The sequence below is a fragment of the Pyrgilauda ruficollis genome, unplaced genomic scaffold (assembly GCF_017590135.1).
Source record: "Pyrgilauda ruficollis isolate IOZ18807 unplaced genomic scaffold, ASM1759013v1 scaffold34, whole genome shotgun sequence".
Taxonomy (NCBI): domain Eukaryota; kingdom Metazoa; phylum Chordata; class Aves; order Passeriformes; family Passeridae; genus Pyrgilauda; species Pyrgilauda ruficollis.
Window position 1 is genome coordinate 6,948,739 of NW_024524822.1, and position 17,303 is coordinate 6,966,041.

Below are 17,303 nucleotides of genomic sequence, written 5' to 3' on the forward strand. Positions count from 1 at the left end.
GCTTATGCTTATAAGTAGTTTTTGTGTACTGAGCTTGCTCCTTCTGAATTTAGGTGTTTTGGGGGGGTCTTCTCATCTGAACTTTTCAGCTTTGTCTTCAGAGCATGTGCAGTTATGGTGTTCCTTGGTCTTTCTGGATCTAACCAGACAAAATTCTTCATTTTGTGGTTAATTTGCTTTACATTTGCCAATTTCTCGTTTGTACATCCTCCTGCTTCCCAGTATAGCTACACTTGTCTGTTTCTGAGATTATTCACCTAGCAAATTTCTGTTTATTTAAGCATTAAGCAACTAGCTAACCATATACTGGCTACTGCATTGTAGAGAAAGCTATGATTCAGGTTATATAAATATACAAAGGTTATATTGGTGTCCTTTACCTCAAGCTACATAAGCATCTTGTAACTTTGACCCAAGTTAAATCACCATCACCTTTCTCCACCTCCTTGGTTAAGACCTTACAGGAAAGAGGGGTGAAAAAAAGCAAATCCCTGTTTGATCTTCAGCTGCTCCTTCAGCTTTGAAGTGCTGCAAACACAGCCTTGGAACTCGTCTGTCTTTGATAATGCCACACAGCTGAAGAGTTTTGTGCTGTAACACCACTCAGGCCATGAAGATGCCAGGGAAATGCTTGAAGCGACACATCTGCTTGAAACACCCAAATTTTTAGGGTGCTTTTACGCCTGAAGGATCTGTCATGGTCTTATTTATAATGCAGTCTGATACACAAAGCTTTGTCAATGTTATTTTCTTCATCATTCTGTGGAGCCTCTTTGGCTTTTTTTGTTTTAACCTCTGCAGTTTGCTCTGTTTGCAGTAATACTGAAATATCCATGGGAAAGAGCTGCCTGTAATCCCATGGGTCTGGGGAAGAGGATGGCAAAGGGAAAAGCTCCTTCTTTGTGCCTTTCAGCACCTGGAAATAATCAACAAGCAATTATTTGCCCCTGTGCTCACAGATTGCAGACACCTCACCCAAGGAGCTGAAGGGGAAGGAGTTTCCTTGCTCCATTCCCAGGGAGATGGAAGCCTTTCTTTCCTCAAGTCTGTGTTTGCCCAAAGCAGCCAGAGCAGTGATGGCTCCAAGTTTACAATTCCAGCCCTGGCTTGCTCATATTTAGCAGAAACTGCTTTTTAGGAGTATCAGCAAGATTTTTCCTGGGTAGTTTCTGGGAGGGAGTAACAGGAGCTCATGCCCTGAGGTGACCCTTGGAGCTGAATGATCCTGGCTCACTGGCCAAGGGAGTGAAAGTACCTCAGAAAAATATTTTGAAAGGTGGTTTTGAAGCCCAAACATGCAAGATAATGAGTGGAGAATGAGTTAAAACAAAGGCATCTGTCCTGTCTGTACTGCTGATTAACAAGCATCAATTTCACCCTAATAACTGAATTACAGCTGGATTGAAGGCCAGGGGAATGCCCTGGAGCAGGGAAACCTCCCAAGGTTTGGGATCCCTTACTCACACCAGACCCTTGGTAAGTGACTGAGAGCAGCTGAATTACTACTAATGAATAAATCATTAATGAGGTGAACTTCAAACCTTGGTAAACCACTGTTAAAACTTCATTAAATTCCATCAACTTTATTGAACTCTGTCAAAGTATTCTTTTCACTCTCTTTGGAGTGAGGTGCATTCCACTTAGCCACAACTCTTTTCTTTTAAAGCAAAGAATAAAATAAATCTCAGCATGGAGACAAAGTTTATTTCTGCAAGATTTACTTTACAAACTCTACAACCAGGCATTGTTTGTGCTCTTGCCTGCACACATTTTCCAGGAAAAAAAAAAAAACCCAACACCTTAAAAAAGACAAACTTTTTAGGTTCAGAAATTCAAGTTTTTCAGTTTTTAATCTTCAAACCCATAAAGCAATACACAGACCTAAGTGGAAGTGGTGTGTGTTTTCCTTCCCCCATCCCATTTCATCTCTTAGCTGGAAAACTTTTGCCTCAAAGCAGTGGCTGGTGCAGGGCAGGTTTTGCCTCTCTCACAAAAATCCCAGTGCTTTCTATCTTCAGAGAGACTAAAGCCAGACACAATTAAATATGGGAAGTTTTTCTTTAAAATCCCTTGCTGTAAGTCACCTTCCAGACCCCCCAACAAGGCCTTTATTTCAAGCCATTGGAAGTTCTGGATTTTCATTGATGATTAATAGAATTGAAGAGGGAAATTGTCACTTATCAAAATGACCCTGAAAAAGCAGGGACTGAGTTTTCTTGCTTTACTGTCTAGTACAGCACATGGGAAATACAATTTACTGTCTAGAACAGCACATGGGAAATATAAACAAGCCTTATAAAGAATTTACATAATAAGATATCTTTGGGGCTTTTTACATTAATTGAGTCAATTTACAAATAATCACTTCAGGCAGAGAGTTAAAATTATCATACAAAACACAAGCACAACCTCCATCTTATTACTTAATTTTCTTATTAAAACGTAGAAATTCTCCTTGGTAAAATAAAAATATATATGTATGCATATGTATATATATACACTGTTTTGTCTCTGTATTCCAAATATTAAATACAACAAATTATTTGTTTTGGTTAGCATGCAATGATGAACAGTAACAGACAAAAGTCTTTTTTCTCTAAAAGGGTTGAGAAAAGTGTAAGTCTGCATCAAAAATAAAAGCAGTTGCTTTTAAGAATAAGATACCTGTTTAAAAAAAAAAAAAAACAACTAAAAGTTGTGCTGTTTTCATCAACACAGTTGTCTTAAGACTTGATTATTACAGTTTTAAAAGCAAACTGAAACCTTTTTCCAGTGTCATGAATTTAAAAAAAATAAAGTTGTGAAAACCAAGTTCATTCATAAAGGGAAAACAGCAGCTCTCAACTCCACAAAAAAAAAAAAAAAAGTATTTTGAAACATTTAGAAAGCAACTTGTATGCTTACATGAAAACTTCTAAAACCAGAGCTGAATTAAATAAAATGTGGCACAAAAGCTCTGTTTAACTCAATCTTCAAGATGAAACAAGGCAGTCAGAGGTGCCTATCCTGGCTCTTCCCATCGTCAGCAGCCTGGTACTTGCAGGTGGTGAGCTGCACCCACTTTCAACCAGACCCATTTGCAGTTAAATATGCAAATCAGGCATTGCTTTTAGGACAATCCATTAATCACCCTCATCACTGGAGTCAAAAATGTCATTGAGTCTCTCGTCATTGGAGTCAAAAATGTCACTGAATCTGAAAGCCTTCTGCTGCTGACTGGCTGTTGAATTGACCAAATTATTGCATTTCCCCTCTTCTTCCCTTAACTTTTCTTCAAGTTCTGGGAGTGTATTTTCATACAGATAGTCAATGATTTCTATGAGGAAAAAAAAAAAAAGTTTTAATTGGATCTGTAGAGGAACAGCATCTCACAGAAATTGTTGTCATTGTTAAATGCACAAAATCTCTGTATTGTTCTGATCACAGGGGATGCAGGGAGATCAGGCATAACTCAAACATGCAAAGAGAATGCACAGTGTTAAAACTTTTCAAGCCAAGGTATTAAAAAGAACAGGTTCATAAGCAATTGCATGAAGAGAACATTGAAAATTATTTAAAAAAGCATTTAGTAAAATAAGTATAAAGCCTAAGATTTTAGCCAGTTAGGAAAAAAATTCAACCAGAATAAGTATCCTCTGAGATTCAAGCCAAAGCCTTAAAGAGCACATACAAACAGCTGGCATACTGACCAGAAAAAGTCCTTCTTTTCCATAAAGGGACAAAGGACACTTTTAGCCTATAAAACTTGGATTGAACATAGGCTCTAGGAACGTCTCTGCAAAGAGAAGAGTTCAAAAAATTAATTAGTGGTGCAAGGAGCTATCATAAAGCTTAACTGTTACCGAGTTATCCACTCCTGAGAGTGATGCAAGTCAAACCCCAGCTTAGATTCAGGCAGAAAGGATGGAATTCAAATAAAAATTAACTTGTAATATCAAATCATAATTTTTCCCATTAGTTGATGAACATTTGGAAGCCCAAATACACAACACTCCAGTATCTGGAATGTTAAGGGTTTCAGATCTTGGCTTCCTGCTCAGTGCTATGCCAGGATATGCAACTGTAATCTTTCCAAACTGAATATTTCCTACAGTTGTAAAGGTATCAGAACTTTGATTCCTCTGCATCAATAAAAAGAGGGAAAGGAGGTTTACCCCATAGCACTACTGAGTTCATCCCAGTTTACTTCACTGGCATCCTCTGCTTTTGTTTCATACAACCTGTGAATGTGAGACAGAAGCAGTTTGCAAGCAGAACTCAAGACATCATTCCGTGCTCCCAGCTCCCCCAGAAATTCCAGGACATTTTGTCCAGAGAAAGAATGATTACAAACCATGTATCAAAGCTGCAAAGCAGGCTGTTCTCACCCTGCCAACTTTTATAAGCACAGCTCAAACAGTGGGAGATACAAAAACATCCCAGTGCTCAGGACTGTACCTTTTAATAAGGGTGATCTTGGTCCGTAATCCATTGGTCCCTCTGTGCAACTTCTGCCCTCTGGTCAATTTGTTTGTTAAAATTGAATTCCTTTGAAAACACACAAAAGCAAGTTTCTATCATTTCAAGAAACTCCAAGCATTAAGATGCTGCTGCTGTCACAGAGAGGCAGTGTTCTGCCAAGTGACAAGGGGAATTGAAGGGACACAGTTATCAATGGGAAGAATGGTCTTATTTTACTATGAATATTAAGACAACAAAAAAGTAAAATTATACATTCAATAAAACTACACACTTGCAAAAATGTGCAAGCAAAAATGTGTAAGAGAATATAATTATTATATGAGAGAAAGGACAGTGATTAAGAAAGATACATCACCAATTGCCTCAATATTTTACCATCATCCAGATCCTGGCACTAGGGAGCTTCATTTCACAGCAGGACCTGGAGAACCCTTCCCAACAACTGGGAAATCCTACACAGTGTGTCTACCTCCAGGTGAGGTCTTCAAATTCACCCCAAAAATGGGTCCAGCTTTTATAGGCCACAAATCAGCAAGTCAAAGTGACTTGATTATATTTTTAGCACAGGAACACCTGGATCTGATGGCACACTTCCCAGCCAGCAGGGGCCAAGGCTTGGCCAGGGCCCAGGCCTTGGCTGGAAGGATTTCCCCTAAAATATCCTACAAAGAAGCTGCTATTCCTGTCAGTTGGGAAAGTTTCTCAAAATGATATATTTCTTTCAGATAACTACACAAGGTTATGTGAAAGTTTCTGAAGCAGCTGCTTTGGTGTTAAACAGCTGGCATAAGAGTCTCAATCATCTATTTTTAGCTAAATAATACTGCTGGTGTTAGTCACAATGCCCAGGGTTCAGCATGTAAGTCAACTCTGCTGCTCAGGCCTCAGCACACCAGGCAGAAATCAGAGCAAACAGATTGCTATCAGAGAACTTGCTGCAGCTAGCAAGGAGTTATTTGTCTCACACTCACCTGCAATGCCTCTTCTGTGCTCTACAATCTCTTACCCGTCCTACCAAAGATCATCATGGTACAAACCACAAGTTTTGCAGAATAAATACACCCCAGAACACATTTTACTATCCCAGTTTAGTCCAAGCCCTCACCATTTCTGTTTGCATTGTCTCCAGTATCTACTTCCCACTTTGGTTTCAATCTCAGTCCATGGCAGTGGCTGGTACAGCTGCTCGCGGTCGATCCAGACATCTGTGTTTGATTCTTCCAGGGAGGAAAGAGAACTTGGGTTTTCTGTTCTCAGCTTTCTCCTCATCACATCTTTCACTGCACTCACTAACTTCTGCGTCTCTTCCTCTGTCCAAGGACCATAGTTAATAGCTAAAATTGAAAACCCACCAGGTTAAGGCACAATTTATAATGAATGATTAAGGGAAAAAAGGCAAAAGAGCAAATGTTTCCCTTTGCATTATTTTTATTTATAGGACCAACTTCTTAACACATGTCCTAGAAACCCTTCTGCATACCAAGCTTGAGAGTTCAGCCTAAACACCAAAGAACAGTCTGATCTCAATTTGTTATCTTTTTAAACCTGGCTGCCAAATTCCTTCTGCCCTCCCCATGAAATCATCTTTTTTAGATGTCAGTTCTGTTGATAAAGAGTTGTATTTGTTCCACCTTTTTTCCATTTTCTTTCAGAGATCTTTCTTATCCTTTCCACATGAAAATGCAGTCAGTGGTGTGAAGAGGACCATCACTACAAATCAATTAATTAATTAAAAAACCCATACTTGAAGGACTTTTTCCTTATGTTTAAGGCACCTACATTGTACAAGTTCAAGTAACATTACACAAAATGAATTTTTTTCTTAAAATTACATACCTGACTTGATTTCAGAGAATTTCATAGCAACTGAGAGGTTAGAACGGGACATCAACTCAGAAATCTTCTTCCAATCATTGCCATGCAGAGCATGATACTTCTTTAATTGTTCTTTTTCTTCTGTAGTATACCTGGTTGAGGAAATGGGCACAGCTTCAGCTGTAAATTCAAACCATTTCAATCTCTTAAAGAGCTGTAACATCTGCAGGTGATTAGTGTTGATCATCACTATCACTTCAAGTCACATTTCAGAACACAGGAATCAAAAAGGGAAAACGAGCTATCAATTAAGTCACAGTAACTGGCACAAATGGGAGAGATGATCTTCATTTGAATCCATTTTTAATTTACAAATAATCAACACAGACTGCTATTAGCATTCAGAAACACTTGTAAAGTATTCCCTTACCTTCCTTTATAATTATTTGGGTCAAACATCTTCCTTGCTCGATAATATATCAGCCTCCAGGGCCGGGGGATGCCCTCAGCTGGAAGGAAAAGGAACATTTTTAACAAACATTTCTAGCAGTGGTGAGGCCACAATGAAACAAACCCCAAAACCCAACACCACACATTTGCATTTGATCCAGGTGTGATTAAAATTTAACTGGCATGCTGGACACACCCATTAAAGAGAGACATGAGACAGCCACCAGGCAGGAGCTGAGGAGACCCTGGGTGTTCCCAGACTGTTCCAGCTGGGAAAAGCAGGCACTGGGGGCATCAGCAGAAACCAAGTGAAGATCTCTGCTGCAGGGAAGATCCACAGAGACCAGCCCCTGGGAACACACAGCCCCCTTGGGCAGCAGTGCCCAGCAGAGGGGACTGCAAGGCACAGAACACTGATGAGACTTTCTGCCAAATCCTCCCAGCCCAGGAGCAAACTCCCAGACTGGAATGAAAGTCAGCATCAGGGAAATGTGCTGATGCAGAGGGAAGGACTCTGTGTCTGAAAGAACCACAGAGGAACAAATCTGTAGCTTGATTCCAGCATCCTGATCCATGGCAGGCTGCCCTTTACTCTGCCTTGCAAGCACACAGAATAAAGCTCCTGGTGACTGAGGAGATCCCCGTGTCTTGGAAGACTGGCATGGCTCAAGTTTCTTCCACCCCCCCTTAGTCCTGCACCTGCCACCTATTTACTGGTGACAGTTTCACACAGGACTTAATCACTCACAGCTGCCATCAGTAACCTTAATTACAGTTTAGCAAATAATACACTTAAAGCCATAAAGCCCAAATGCAAGTCTGGAAGTCTTTACTGGTCTTGACCATATTTAATCTCTAAACTCTTCCTATTTGAGACCAGGTAATAAGAACAGTGGACTGTGCAGATTATCAACTACACCATGTCAGCACCTTCTTTTCTTACCAAATTTAGCAACATCAGTGCTTTCAAATAAAAATTATTTTACAGAATTATTATTTATTATTTTACAGAACATGCCAGGATATCACCAGGTTGCAGAATGCAACATTCAGCTGTCTGAGGATGAACTTAAATACTCACAGATTTTTTCACAAAAATGATGTTCTGTTTTCAGGCGCTGGATGGTGTGTTTATTTTCTGGATCCCTCGAGGTAAACAAAAGTTTTTCAGCACTGTCTATTCCAGTAAGTGCCAAGAACTCTTCAACATTTTTCCGGATTTGTTTATTTTCTTTCTGGGTAAATCTGCCAAACTTGATAGCTATACCTAAAATACAGAAAGGTTAAAAAAAAAAAAAAAAGAGTCAAACTTCAAGTACCATCTCTTGCACATTTCAGGATTCAGAGGGGAAAAGAGAAAACTGAAAGAGACAAAACCAGCTGGGAATCAGCAATTGACACACAAGTTTGGACTGAAATCTGCCAATGTGGAAGCAGATGCTACAAGAGAGAAACAGAAAATCTGTCAATGGAATGAAGTAAACCAGACTGTGGGTGCAACAGACACGACACAAGAGACTTGTCCCTCTGTCCAAACATCAGCACAGCTGCACAGTCCCTCCTCACTGCAACAGGATTTCAGAGAACTCACCCTGTTTTTTAAACTCCTTAAACCTCATTAGGTCTCTTCCAGCCATTTTCTTGATTGAACTGTCTGATATATTCTTCACATGAGGAATAAACTCTTCCAGTTCTTGTCTTGCAGTATCCAAATCCACAAATGAAGTCATGGCAGAGTCCAGCCCTTCTTCACCATCCACACTGACCTCGTCAGAGGCTGCTAATTCAGCAAAGGAATTGTTCTGCTGCTTCTGCTGCTCTTCATGTGATCCCAAGGCTTTTGGTGTCCTAATATAAAAAAAAAAGGCAAAAATAAAATAAAATACACCACTAGAACTCCAAACCAGAGATGTTGTTAACATCTCTGCCATTAAAGGAATTAAGATATTTGTTAATTACAGAACAAAAAATACTTCACACATCTACTACCTTGCATTTCTAACCCTTTAACATAATAATTGTAATTTATTTCCAAATTTCTATACTTACAATAATCAAGGAGCTTTCTGAAGTTCTGAAAATCCACAAAACTCTCACACATGGGCACACTGAAGAAATAATGCCTCTTCCTAGCACTGGCCCACAGATTTTTTCCATCTGTCTCTTACTAGTGCTCCTGTTTTGTTTTCTAGACACTGCAAAGGCATCAAGAACTCCTTACATGAGCATTTATTTGCACAGGACATTCAATTGTTTAGCTGCCCTTACTAGCTGCTCGGTTAAAATGCAAATGTTCACTGTAAATATCAACTTTAATGAATGAAATCCTTTTCTTTTCCCCCCACTTTTCTTTTTTTAAATGTGAAATGTTTGCAGCTAAGTTATTTCTATACCTACAGTTTTTAAAGAGGAGAAAAGAGCCTACACTGAAGTGTTCTTAAAAATTGTTGTTGGAACTCCACCAGCAAACTGAGGTTTTAAAGTTGGTCTCTAACATCACAAATGCTGTGTAAGTTCCAAGTTTTCCTTTAAAACACACACAAAACAGAATGAAGACAAACCTGGAACCCAAATAACACCAAAGGAATATATCTGGGGAGTGGAGAAAGGAAAAAACCCCACAACAAAACCCGAACTTACATCACATCAGACTCTGAAGAGCTGTCTTCCATGACATAAGCACTGCTTTTAGGGGCCTTTGTAGCAAGTGCTGGAGTCTTTGCAGCTCGCCCAGCTGCTTTACTGGGTGTGGAAAAGCCAGCAGGGAGCTCCATGGAGACCTCAGTGATGCCAGAAGAAGCATCACAGCCTCCATCCTCACCTGCAGGTGAAGGCCACCCCCTGTCCTGCTCTGAGGGTGACAGCAGTGGCTCAGCTGCTCCACCTGTGTCCTCCTGGCCACCGCGCTCCCTCCTCTTCTTCCTCTTCTTTTTGGCTTTCTCTTTGTGGCCCTTGCTGTGTTCCTCTGAGGGAGGCAGCTCACACACCTCCTCCTCTTCAGGCTGCTTCCGTTTCCTTTTCTTCTTGTGTTTTTTAGAATAAACATAACCAGCAGCACCCTCCTGGCAGTCCTGGCTCACAGGGACACAGCTGGCATCGCTGAGCTCGTGGCTGCTGTCCTCACCCTTCCTCTTCCTCTTCTTCCTCGGGGAAGCAGCTGCTCCAGTCCCATTGCTGATCCCATGTTCCACCTTCACAAAGTAATTATCCAGCAGAGTCTGCTGCTTCTCAGCCTTTTTTTTTAGTTTTTTCTTCTTTTCCCTGCCCTCCTTGCCCTGTGCTGCTGGATCTTCAAAAAGCACTGGGGAAATGTGGCCAGGCTCTGCATCTTCCACAGTTTCAGCATATTCATGGTTGTTGGACTCATTTGGTTTCCTCTTCTTCTTTTTCTTCTTCTTGACAACATCCTGGACTTGAAAATCATCTGCATGTGCTTTGACTTTCATCTTTTTTCTCTTAAGTAAAAGAGAGGAGTTTTATTGAAGTGTTGTCATTTATACACTGTTTTTGTTTAAAACAAAACAGCCCCCCACAAAAAAAAACCAACAAAAAGCACAAACCCCACCCAAAACCTTAACAATTAAAAACTCAATTGTATCTTAGGCTCTTACTTTTCAATCCAGTTAGTTCTGTAAAGTGCCTAGGAAAAGCTGATGCCTCCTTTGTCAAACAGATGTGCATCACAGCTGCCCCCAGCCTCCAAAGTGCTTCCCTACAACAACAAGAAATGCTTTAATAAATTCAATAACTATTAATAATTAACTATTAATTTAATAACTATTTGATTTTCAATAGCTAAGCAACGTCTGACTAGTGTGTTCAACTGTTCAACTCAGCTTTCAGCCCTGAAACAGCGCCAAGCCAAAAGCAACAAAGAAATACGAGACTCATCAGCACTAAACCCAAAATTCTCTAATTAGAAGTGTCCGAGGGGCCGAGCTCAGCCCTGCCGGCAGAACTCAGCCACACAGAGGTGGCAGGAAGCATTTTTAGCACATTTTCTACACCCAGCACGTACAAAACACTCACCACGCAACACCCCCGCGTCACGTTTGAAACACGCGCCCTTGAATCTCGCATTCCCAGGGCGGCTCGCACCGCCGGCCGGTCCCGGGCATCCCCTCCCCGCCAGCGAGGGGAACGAGCGGCCCGAAAGCTCCGCGGAGCTCAAAGCACAGCTCGCCCCTAGGCCCAGATACCGATAAACCCCGGCTGAGCGCGGCCGGGCCGGACCCCGCCGCTCCGGGGCTACCGAGGAAGACTCCCAGCGCTCCCACAGCGCTCTCGGCAGCTCCGGGGTGGGTGTGAGGAGCCCGCAGCCCCTCCCGGCCCCGCCGCCCCCGGGCCCGCCGGGCCTGCCGCTACCTCCACGCGGTGTGCACCCGCGCCGCTGGCCCACCGCGCCCCGCGCCTCGCTTATCCGTTCCCCCGGCGGAAGCGGCCCCAGCCGGACCCATCAGAGCGGCGCACCGCCTGTTGCCTGGAGACGGACGCCGCCGCGCGCGCCGCGAGTTCTGAGGGAGAACCCCGGCACCGGCACCGGGGCCGTGCAGAGAGCCCCGGGATCGGCATCGGCACCGGGGCCGTGCAGAGAGCCCCGGGATCAGCATCGGCACCGGGACCGTGCAGAGACCCCTAGGATCGGCACCGGCACCTCCGAGCCAGCCCCGGCACCGGGACAGCCGAGACTGCCCCCGGCTCCCGGCCCAGGCCTGGGCCCGCCCGGAGACGCCGGGCCCGGGCGCGGCCCCCAGCATGGCGGGCGGCAGAGCGGGGCCCCGGCGGCGGCCCATGACCTTGGCCGAGGCGGGCCCGGGCACGGAGAACGAGCGGCTGGGGCTGGTCCGGCTGAGCATGCTGCGAAACCCGCTCATCATCAAGGTGAGCCCCGCGACCCCCGCTCCCTCCGCCCCCATCCCACAGCCCGGGGAGGGTGGGGGTCACGGCCGCCGCTGGCAGCTCCACAGCAGAAAAGCTTCCCCTTAAAGCGGTTAAAATCAGGTTTTCTGCCCCCACACTGATTTATCTGACAAGGAAATTGTGTTTCCCCGCTGCTCCTTCACAAGCATGGCCGTGCTTTAAGGACCGGTGCCCAGCCGGGGATGGGCACAGAGCAGGATGGGATCTCCCTGCGAGGGTTTTCCCAAGTCCCGAGGTCTGGGAAGCACTTGGGGACACGGTCAGATGTCACTGGGGCTGCAGAGGGGTCTCGGGGAGAGGGTCACACAAACGGTATCCACCTAAATTACACCGCCCTTGGAAGGGGCCGCCCGGGGCGATTTGGAGTCACCGTTCAGGAGGAGCTGAAACTTGCTGAAAGTTGTTTCTAGTTCAGTCTCTCTCTCAACAATGTCATCTCTATTCCATGGCCTTCCTAAGGCAGCACAGCTCATCTCAGTTTGCACACAGATGTACAGACCGTGTGAGCTTTCTGTCAGGTTTGGAGACTCCTTTACAAATCCGTTTCTCACATCTCCCCCTGGGTTCCTGTTGGAGTTGTCCTTTGCTGGAAAATTATGTGGGAGATCAACTGTCCCAGTCTGGGCAGAGCCCCCATACTGCTGAACCCCCGGTTTCTGCACTATCTTATTCTCCTGCTGTGATGATTTTTTGTACTCGTGAAAGATCAAGGAACAGCCGGCACTCATCTCTCTGCTCTGAGCAACAAAGTTCTGATGGGTCACAGGCTGGACTCGATGGTTTTGGAGATCTTTTCCACCCGAAGCCATTCTGTGGTTCTGTAATTAGCATTTTTAGACCTGCTGCGGAGGTTCTGCTCCCTTCCCAAACTCCCGGCGCTCGTTATTCCCGCTCCCATCCCTGCGCACCGGCGGCTCGCAAACTTTTAATCACCTGGCTTCGGTCGGTTCCTCCTCCACACCCAGAGCAGCTGAAGTGCAGCTCTCGTCCCCTGGATGGCACTCGCAGAACGGCTTCGTGCTCTCCCAGCCCGAGCATTCCCGGGCTCCCGGAGCTCTGCTCTGCCCTTCCCCTGCCACAATTCCTGCTCCCAAGCCTTCTTTCCCCGCTTAAACCGCGGCTTTCCAGCCGGAGTTCGGCTCTTGGGTTCCCTCCGTAATCGCAGCTGGCACCGGCAGGCTTGGAAGTTGGCGGTAAAATTAGGGAATTTGGAGTGTCACTGGAAATGTGAGGTTTTGCAGTGTTGAATTGTTTTGTTTACTTATGAAACTCTAAAAATATATTGGGGAATTTTGTCAGGCAGAGAAAAAAAGGCAGGCTTTGCATCAGGACTCAAAAGCGGTTTCACTTGTTCAAATCCACAACTTCTACTTTCTTTCCTCTGAACCCCCAAAGTTTGATGGGAAGGAGAATTCTTGCAGAGCATCCTGGCACTGGGAATTCTGAGCAATTTTAAATGGTTGGGATATTTTAATAAATTTAAGACACAATCTGGATTTCTGCAATCTGGTGAAACTAAACTTGGAGCAAGTTTTAGAAGGAAAAGGTCATGTTAAAGTTCAGTATTTTGGACGATTTCTATTTTCTCAAGGCTTCTTTGCAGGAGCGTTTCTGCTGGTGGGGATGTGAGGAGATTTGCATCCACCTGATGGAGTAAGCAGGGTGATAACAGGGACACTTTCACTCTTGGAACCAGCAGTAATTCCACTTCATGGTGGGTTCTGCTGTGGAGTTTGTGCAGCAAACTGCTGCCCCCCCTGCCAGCTGCTTCCCGCACTGCCCCGGGAGTGCTGGATTCACCAGCGTGTCCCTGTCTGCCGGGAGGTGACAGGGCTGGGGTGGCAGTTTGCTGGACAAGTGCTGGCACTTGGCACTGCACGTACCGGTGGTGACACACTGACAGCATCAGCCCTCTGCCCTTCCTCCTCCTCCTCCTGCTTCCAGCTGCAGCCTGGAATCCCCTCTTCCCCAGGAGACCCCTGGGGACCCAGCACTCTGGAGAGGATGGCCAGCAGGACCCAGCCCTCGTGCTGAAACCCAAGGACACAAAGATGGTTTAGGAGAAAAGGACAAAAGGTTTGGAGCCAACTGCAGCTTGGAGGAGTGCTGCTGGCAGCCGAGGGAGGGCATGAGGAACACACAGCTCCAACAGCTGCCAGGGAGGGTCTCCGGGCAGCAAATACACAAAAACCTGAGGTCAGTGGGGATGGATGGGACACTTAGTCCCTGATCCTCCTCCAAACAGCAGTTAGATCACAAAACAGTGGTGCAAGTGTGACAAATCTACTCTGCAGCAGCCAAAGGACATCCTTCTTTCTCTTTGAGTTATTTTATGTATGTTCTAAATATGGCATCACGTATCCAAACAAGATCCCTGCTCAGGCTGAGCCTCCTGCCCCAGCCCTGCCCAGCCCCAGCCTCCCCACAGGATGTGTCTGCACACTCTGGCCATCACAGATAAAACCATCATCTTCTCATGTAAACATTTCTAGGGATGAAAGCTCTGTTTCCCTGCTAGAATGTATGTTGTGTTTTAATTAATCAAGGAGTTAATTTAGTTATCAGTATATATTTGCTTGCAGCATAAAACTGAGGAAAGCATTTCATCTACTGATGCCAGTAAAAATCTGAGCAAAGCATTTTTGGTCTGTTTTCACCAGTAAAAGCCTTAGCCAAGCACTTTTCCAGTACAAACTTACTGAAAACTCCTGTGTTACAAAAATAAAACAGATCTGGGCAGGAAATAAGTGTTTACCACACTTAACCCCTGGCAAGCTCAACACAGACTTCAGAAATAGTGACCCACAGCAGTTGGATTACATTTAGATTAACATCTTCTGTATAATATAGTACAATTAAGTTCAAGATATCACTGACAAAGTATTGTCACCAGGAAGGAGTTGGATTTACCTTCCTTAATGTGTGAAGGTAAGTGGGAAATCCAGCCCCATGTGCCAAAGCATCCCCTTACCTGTGCAGGTGGAGCCAGGGGCCATGCAGAGAGCAGGAACTGCTCTCCAGGAAAAGCCCTGAGAAGCATCTGGCCCATCTTCAGAGCCCCTACTGCTGCTCCCAACATGGAAAAATTGTTCCCAAGCTGGCAGTTCTGAGGAGGAAGAGGAGGAGGATGGTGCTGGTGCTCTGCTGGCCAGGAAAGGCTGGCACCAGGTCCCTGTGCAGACTGCAGGAGAAGCAGATTTAACAAACAACCGCTGGAATGTGCAGTGTTTATTTTACAAGCTTGTTATTTACATGACAACTGATGCCAGGCTGTCTTTATTGGTCTGAATGCCAGGGCATTTAGGGTTCATTTTCCTAAGCTTTCCTCTACAGCCCCGAGGGCTGCAAGTTTTTCTTTTTTTTTTTTTTTCCAAATGAGATTGAACAGAAGCTACAGGATTCAGGCAATAAAATCTCATCAGCTACGATCTCCAGAAGAAGAATATACGATCAAAAAAGCTCCCAAAACCACAGGAACCGGCACACTGATAGCCTTGGCTTTGGAATTCCCAGAAAAGGAAGGATTAGCCAGGCCAGGAGAGTGAATTACCCTTTTTTGGTGGGTGAAGGGGACAAAGAGAAGAGCTTTCCCTGGGCTCACCCGGGAGCCTGCTCCGTGCCCAGGAACAGCAGCTCCCTGTTACCCGAGGGGCTCCACTCTCTATGTGGGTACCAAGTAAAGGCAGAAATCACCCACCACGTTTTTCTGTTTCCTTTTGTGCCTATTGAAGCTCATCATGAAGTATTTCTGAGCTGACTGTCACAGAGCAAGGCACTGCTGACAATTGTTGCAAAATCATTTTGATTTCTGGAAAGATTCATAGGATGGACACTACAAAAGCAAGTGGGGCCATTTTGTCAAACTAACATTTTGTCACATCGTGAAAAAAGAAAAGAAAAAGCTGTAATTAAGCAAGAGACAAAGCTGGACAAATGCATGGTGTGAAAAAGAATATTACAACTTCAAGCTGTAAACTGCATCATCACAAACATCTCTTGGAATAGAAATTACTGACGGGGCAGGTTTTCCATCACTCTGAAGCTTTTATTATTGACCTGGACTATCGCTGCAACAGGGCTTTTACATCTGAAAGCTGTGCTTCATCTTTGAGCCTTTAACCCTCAGCTTCCTGGGTGATTTGTTCGGTTTTTTTTAAACATTCTTTCCAAATCCACTCGTCTTCTTTATCTCTTCTGGCACCAGCCTGTCGAGGAGTCAAGGTGAACTCGGCACGGTGAGGAATGGGACTGACAGGAGCAAAATAATTTGCACAGAGCACCCACCCAGCCCAGGGAGGGCTCTCAGCTCCCCCTGCTCCCCTCGAGGGACCTGGGGCTTCAGCCACACCAGGATCTCCCAGCACATGAACCAAGAGCCTCCCAGAGCCAAACTGATCACAGCCCTGTGAGGCAGCTTCCAGAGGGTCTGGGTAACGTCCCTCAGGTGTTAGCTTTGATGATTTAAATAACTCTGTTCCCTCCTCTAACCCAAACCTGCTCACAGCTATTGGGGATCAATGCATTTATTGGGAACTTGGGCAGAGAGCAGATTTCAGTTTCTCTGTCTCTCCCTTGTAACAGAGCAGAGCAGGCACAAGTATCGTGAGCTGTATTTGGAATAATGTTGTTTTATTTGGTGTTAATTATACTCTTTACCTCAAATGTGCTGAACATTCTGCCTTCTGTGCTTGCTGCTTGGGGACACTGAGGTTTAATTAGTGTTTATGCAGCATTTTGTGTGCTTATTGCTATTATTATTATTATATCACGAGTACTATTATATTTTTGCAATCTAAGACCAGTGTTGTGCTTTTAAAAATGTATTCTGAGATGTCTACGCAGTGCCTCAATAATTCATTAGAGAAATAAACTAATGAAGGGCTGGTTAGTCAAATAATCATTAGGTTTGATTCTGAGCTTTCCTTCCAATGCTCTGACTTCTAAGGGTTTTCTTCTCAGCATGAACTCATTTAAGATTTTAAATGAATTATTTGGTACACTAAAAATTAAACTCCTTATGAGCTTTAGTGCTCTCCCATATTTTGCACAGGCACTGCTGAAATAAATAAGGTATTTCCAAGAGGTAAGTAAACATTCTGCACGAATGAAAGTAGTGGGTTTTTCCTCCTGGTTGTTTGAACACAGGCTCCAAAGTGCCAGCTGTGACTCAGCAGGCAGAGGGACAGCCCCAGCAGCACGGGCCTGGGGAGCTGCTCACTCCCAAGATCCACAGGCAGGATGTAAAATCAAGCAAAAGGGCATTTTGATCCTTTATGTGAACAAAACAATGCAAATTGGTGAGACTAATAAGCCCAGAAGCATTACAAGGTGAATGCCTTTTATGTTTGTGAAAATCTTCTATGTTTATTTGTCTAATACAATGGAAATAAAGCTTCAAAGGCTCTTTGATTTAAAAGTGCATTATTGAAGTCAGCCAGCACAATAATAATGGTTAGACCAAATTGTTGCATTGTGACCCTAATAGCAGTGCTGCCAGAGCAGAGAACATCTGTACAGCCTCTTGCCTGACTTGGTGGGGATGTAAAAACAAAAATTCAGCCGAAAGATGAGAAGATGTAGGCAGGATAGGGAAAAAACTAAAATGAAATGGGTCACAAATGGATCCATACATTCACAGTGCACCCAGAGCTGCTGCA

General features: G+C 44.4%; 2 protein-coding genes across 3 annotated transcripts in view; one reads left to right on the forward strand and one right to left on the reverse strand.

The window, feature by feature from the left end:
- Positions 1 to 156: 156 nt before the first annotated feature.
- TTF1 (transcription termination factor 1) lies at positions 157 to 11,111 on the reverse strand. Of its 2 annotated transcripts, none has more exons than XM_041475121.1 (12): positions 11,092 to 11,111; positions 10,338 to 10,438; positions 9,367 to 10,181; positions 8,318 to 8,574; positions 7,808 to 7,993; positions 6,707 to 6,785; positions 6,298 to 6,428; positions 5,567 to 5,795; positions 4,438 to 4,527; positions 4,155 to 4,220; positions 3,690 to 3,775; positions 157 to 3,316 (listed from the first exon to the last, which is right to left on the reverse strand). In XM_041475121.1, the coding sequence occupies exons 3-12, from the start codon at positions 10,170 to 10,172 to the stop codon at positions 3,123 to 3,125; spliced, it is 2,124 nt and encodes a 707-aa protein (XP_041331055.1). In that variant the 5' UTR covers positions 10,173 to 10,181; positions 10,338 to 10,438; positions 11,092 to 11,111; the 3' UTR covers positions 157 to 3,122. The 2 variants fall into 2 exon arrangements, with proteins under 2 accessions (XP_041331055.1, XP_041331054.1); XM_041475120.1 differs by lacking the exon at positions 11,092 to 11,111 and adding an exon at positions 10,756 to 11,082.
- Positions 11,112 to 11,481: 370 nt separating this feature from the next.
- CFAP77 (cilia and flagella associated protein 77) overlaps positions 11,482 to 17,303 on the forward strand; it is a 57,180-nt gene continuing 51,358 nt past the window's right edge. The window contains exon 1 of the mRNA XM_041475180.1: positions 11,482 to 11,607. Coding sequence (XP_041331114.1) covers positions 11,482 to 11,607 — 126 coding nt within the window. The remainder of the gene's footprint in view (positions 11,608 to 17,303) is intronic.